This window comes from Coregonus lavaretus (genome assembly GCF_964263955.1).
Source record: "Coregonus lavaretus genome assembly, contig: HAP1_SCAFFOLD_8410, whole genome shotgun sequence".
Lineage (NCBI taxonomy): Eukaryota > Metazoa > Chordata > Actinopteri > Salmoniformes > Salmonidae > Coregonus > Coregonus lavaretus.
Genome location: NW_028156773.1, coordinates 9,872 through 13,459, shown reverse-complemented (window position 1 = coordinate 13,459; position 3,588 = coordinate 9,872). Strand labels below are relative to the sequence as shown.

Genomic DNA, 3,588 nt, shown 5'->3' with positions numbered 1-3,588 from the left:
ACTTTTGACCAGAGCCTTATTGGGGGAACAGGATGCCATTTGAGACACAACCTCCAAGGCTGCGTTATGTGTAGGGTTGATTGGGGTGATTCTCATTTGAATGGGAGGAGTGAGTGTCATCATGGAATGTCAGGGGATAAACAACAACGCAACCAATCAATTCCGCAATTGGAAAAAGCAATTCATCACAGAGGAGGACACTCCACATTCTTCCATGACACCTCTATTATAGACTGTGTCTGTGTGTGTGAATGTGTGAGAGAGAGAGAGAGCGAGGGGTTTAAGGTTGTCGTAGACTATTACTTAAGCTTCAACAGACGTCAGTACAGATCAGATGAGGATATAATGATCATTTATATTCTGTAGTTATTAGACACAGCAACCAATAGACAACACGACAACAGAAACCTGTTTTAATTACACATTTTCATTCTCACACACCGATGCAGGAGAAAGGAACTAGGAGGTACAAGTTCATTATAAAGCTAATATCATGAACTCTGCAATTAAACATTATTCAAATTCACATATCAAACCATTTACATTTGATCCCTTACAGACCTCTTACGATAAGAACAATGTGACAATTTACAAAGTGCATGATTTCATTCATCTGTGAAAAAAAGGCATAATTACATGTTTTATACCATTCTACTTTACATGCCTAGTTCAAGTTTGAAGCATTTAAAGTTACTGAACATGGGAATGAGGTGACAGCAAGGTCAGTTACAACATTCATATTTATAGTAATTACAACAGAATGAGTTGCTAATAACAGACCCTGAATATCTGACATACCAGTACATGTTAAGTCGGTAGTTGTTAAAAATACCTTCCCTGCAAACCCTGCACTCTTAAATCAAAACAGTAAATGGCTATCTACCATTCACACCATTATGGCTGTTTACACAGGCAGTCCAATTCAGATCTTTTGCCCAATTATTGGCAAAATATTTGATCTGATGTTTGGGGTGGCAAAATATTAGAATTGGGCTGCCTGTGTAAACACAGCATATGCGCTCTCTTCACAGTGGCGCTTTATTTAGGACCAGTCAAAAGGTTGATTCCTTCAGCCCTACCTGCCAAACCCTTTTCAGAGAAAACACTACTACAGATCCTACTGCACTACTCTCACAGGTCAAAGGCAACAACATCCTGCCCAAGCAACAGAAATTCAAATAATCTACATCAAGCAGATATGGAGTCATATCAAAGCACATTATGTTTATTATCAAGCCTAAATGAATGTCTCAGCACCTACCGCCTGCAGCTGCCTTTTGAACTTTAACCTCTGCAGGTCTCCTCCTACAGTTTCTGATGAAGGGCCCTCGTACAGGTCAGACCTTTACAGCACCTATATTATCTTCATAATCAGTCTAAATTAGTGTCTCTCATCCTGTCTGACCTTTCACCTCTAGACATCCCCTACAGTTTGGAGATGAAAGGCAGGCCCTCGTACATGTCAGACCTTTACAGCTCCTATATTATCTTCATAATCAGTCTAAATTAGTGTCTCGCAGCCTGTCTGACCTTTCACCTCTAGACATCCCCTACAGTTTGGAGATGAAAGGCAGGCCCTCGTACATGTCGGCCTTCAGTTTGCACCATTCAGCCAGCCTCTGGATGGCGCTCTTCTCCAGAGCCAGCACCGACGCTGCCTTGTTCAGCTTGGCTTCGTTCCTCTCCAGGTAGCGAGTTCCTTCCTCCTGCAGGAAGGTGAGCCTCTCCGGCCGGCTCTCGTCCAATGGGATGTCCTCGCTCATGTAGGGGTTGAAGCGGAAGTAGGTGTCGGGTGGAAGGAGGGCGTCCAGCATGATGTGGACCTCTGACAGGGAGAGAAGAGATGAGAGGTTAGGTCATGTTGCTGGAGTAGAGTTCAATCATTTTATATTTTCATAGCTATCATGTTGTTAGTGTAGCTAGTTTAGTGATAGAGGAAGCAGCTGTCCGGGAGAAGGAGAGCGTCCAGCATGATGTGGACCTCTGATGAGGGAGATAGAGTTAGTCTATGTGTGACTGGTTTATCATGACTTCCTACTTTATAGAGATCCATCAAGTTGTTATTAGTGCCATCAACCACACACACACACTGACTAAACTTCACTCAAAAGGCCAACCATCTACACATGGAGGAATCAGAGAGAGGTCGAGCACTGGGGAGCTGATGAATGAGGAATCAGAGAGGTCAAGCACTGGGGAGCTGATGAATGAGGAATCAGAGAGGTCAAGCACTGGGGAGCTGATGAATGAGGAATCAGAGAGGTCAAGCACTGGGGAGCTGATGAATGAGGAATCAGAGAGAGGTCAAGCACTGGGGAGCTGATGAATGAGGAATCAGAGAGGTCAAGCACTGGGGAGCAACATGAAGTCATTGAAGGAGATTGACTGAAATATATAATTAGACAAAACAATTGTCTTCCAACCACCTAACAGGGAGTGTCTGTTTTAGTGAAGCACATGTCTGTGACTGACTGATGGCCTTTACTCTGATGTTATAAATAACCTCATGTGGTTTAACCCCTGTCAAAGGACAGATGTGGAAAGTGACACACAACATGCATGCACACACAAACTACACACTCAAAAACTACACACTCACACACACACGCACTCCACGGTCCCATGTGTGACCCACCCTCTGTGTCGGTGGCACTGCTGATGACATTGGTGATCTTGGCTTTGAGGCTGGTGTAGGTGCTGTTGTTCTTGCTGGCGGTCTCATAGCGGCCCGTACCCAGAGAGACGACACACTGCACTGGGGTGTTGGGCCACAGCAGCTTACACTCGTGGATGGCCAACGCTGTCGGGTTGTTGATGAGGAGACCTCCATCCTGGAGACACACACGGAGACAATCTATGAGTTTATAAAATACCACAATGATTTTAGACGTACCAGTATGTTGTTCAAATGTGTATGTCCTCGTTCTTATGTTGTATGTAAAAGGTGTATGATTTGTTTCTTTTTCAGGATTGGCATTAAGCTTGGTTAATGTGCTGGTAAATGTGTAATAATATTGAGGTAGAACAGAATAAATCATTATCATGTCCTAGTACATCATGTCTGTGTCTTTATGACTCCAATAGACATTCATTCATCATTACAAACCAGCGCACGCTAGAAGATATGAAAAATATGAAAGAGGCCTAACATCAAGCATGCCTTCAGGGGGAGGTGTGACCAGAATGCAGCTTTCACAGCTGCCTTGTAGTGTGCCAATTACCCTGAGGTATACCTGGAGCTACGGAGTGAGAGAGAGAGTGTGTGTGTGTGTGTGTGTGTGTGTGTGTGTGTCCTCTCCTTGTCAGCAGTCCTCCAGCAGCTCGTTTCCAGAGTCAGGTGGGGTCAAGGTGTAACGAAACACCCCAGTCCCTGATCAATGCTGCTCTGCATCTAAACACCATGTCTGTTTAATGAAACGCCCCAGTCCCTGATCAATGCTGCTCTGCATCTAAACACCATGTCTGTTTAATGAAACGCCCCAGTCCCTGATCAATGCTGCTCTGCATCTAAACACCATGTCTGTTTAATGAAACGCCCCAGTCCCTGATCAATGCTGCTCTGCATCTAAACACCTTGTCTGTTTAATG

General features: G+C 44.3%; 1 protein-coding gene across 1 annotated transcript; it reads right to left on the bottom strand.

The window, feature by feature from the left end:
• Window positions 1-335: 335 nt before the first annotated feature.
• On the bottom strand, window positions 336-2,925 carry LOC311119688 (calcium-independent phospholipase A2-gamma-like; the record flags this gene model as incomplete). Its single annotated transcript, XM_084194354.1, has 2 exons — window positions 336-1,825; window positions 2,636-2,925. Coding segments are annotated over 2 exons (565 nt in total), but the record flags the coding sequence as incomplete, so codon positions are not given.
• Between the last annotated feature and the right edge of the window lie 663 nt (window positions 2,926-3,588).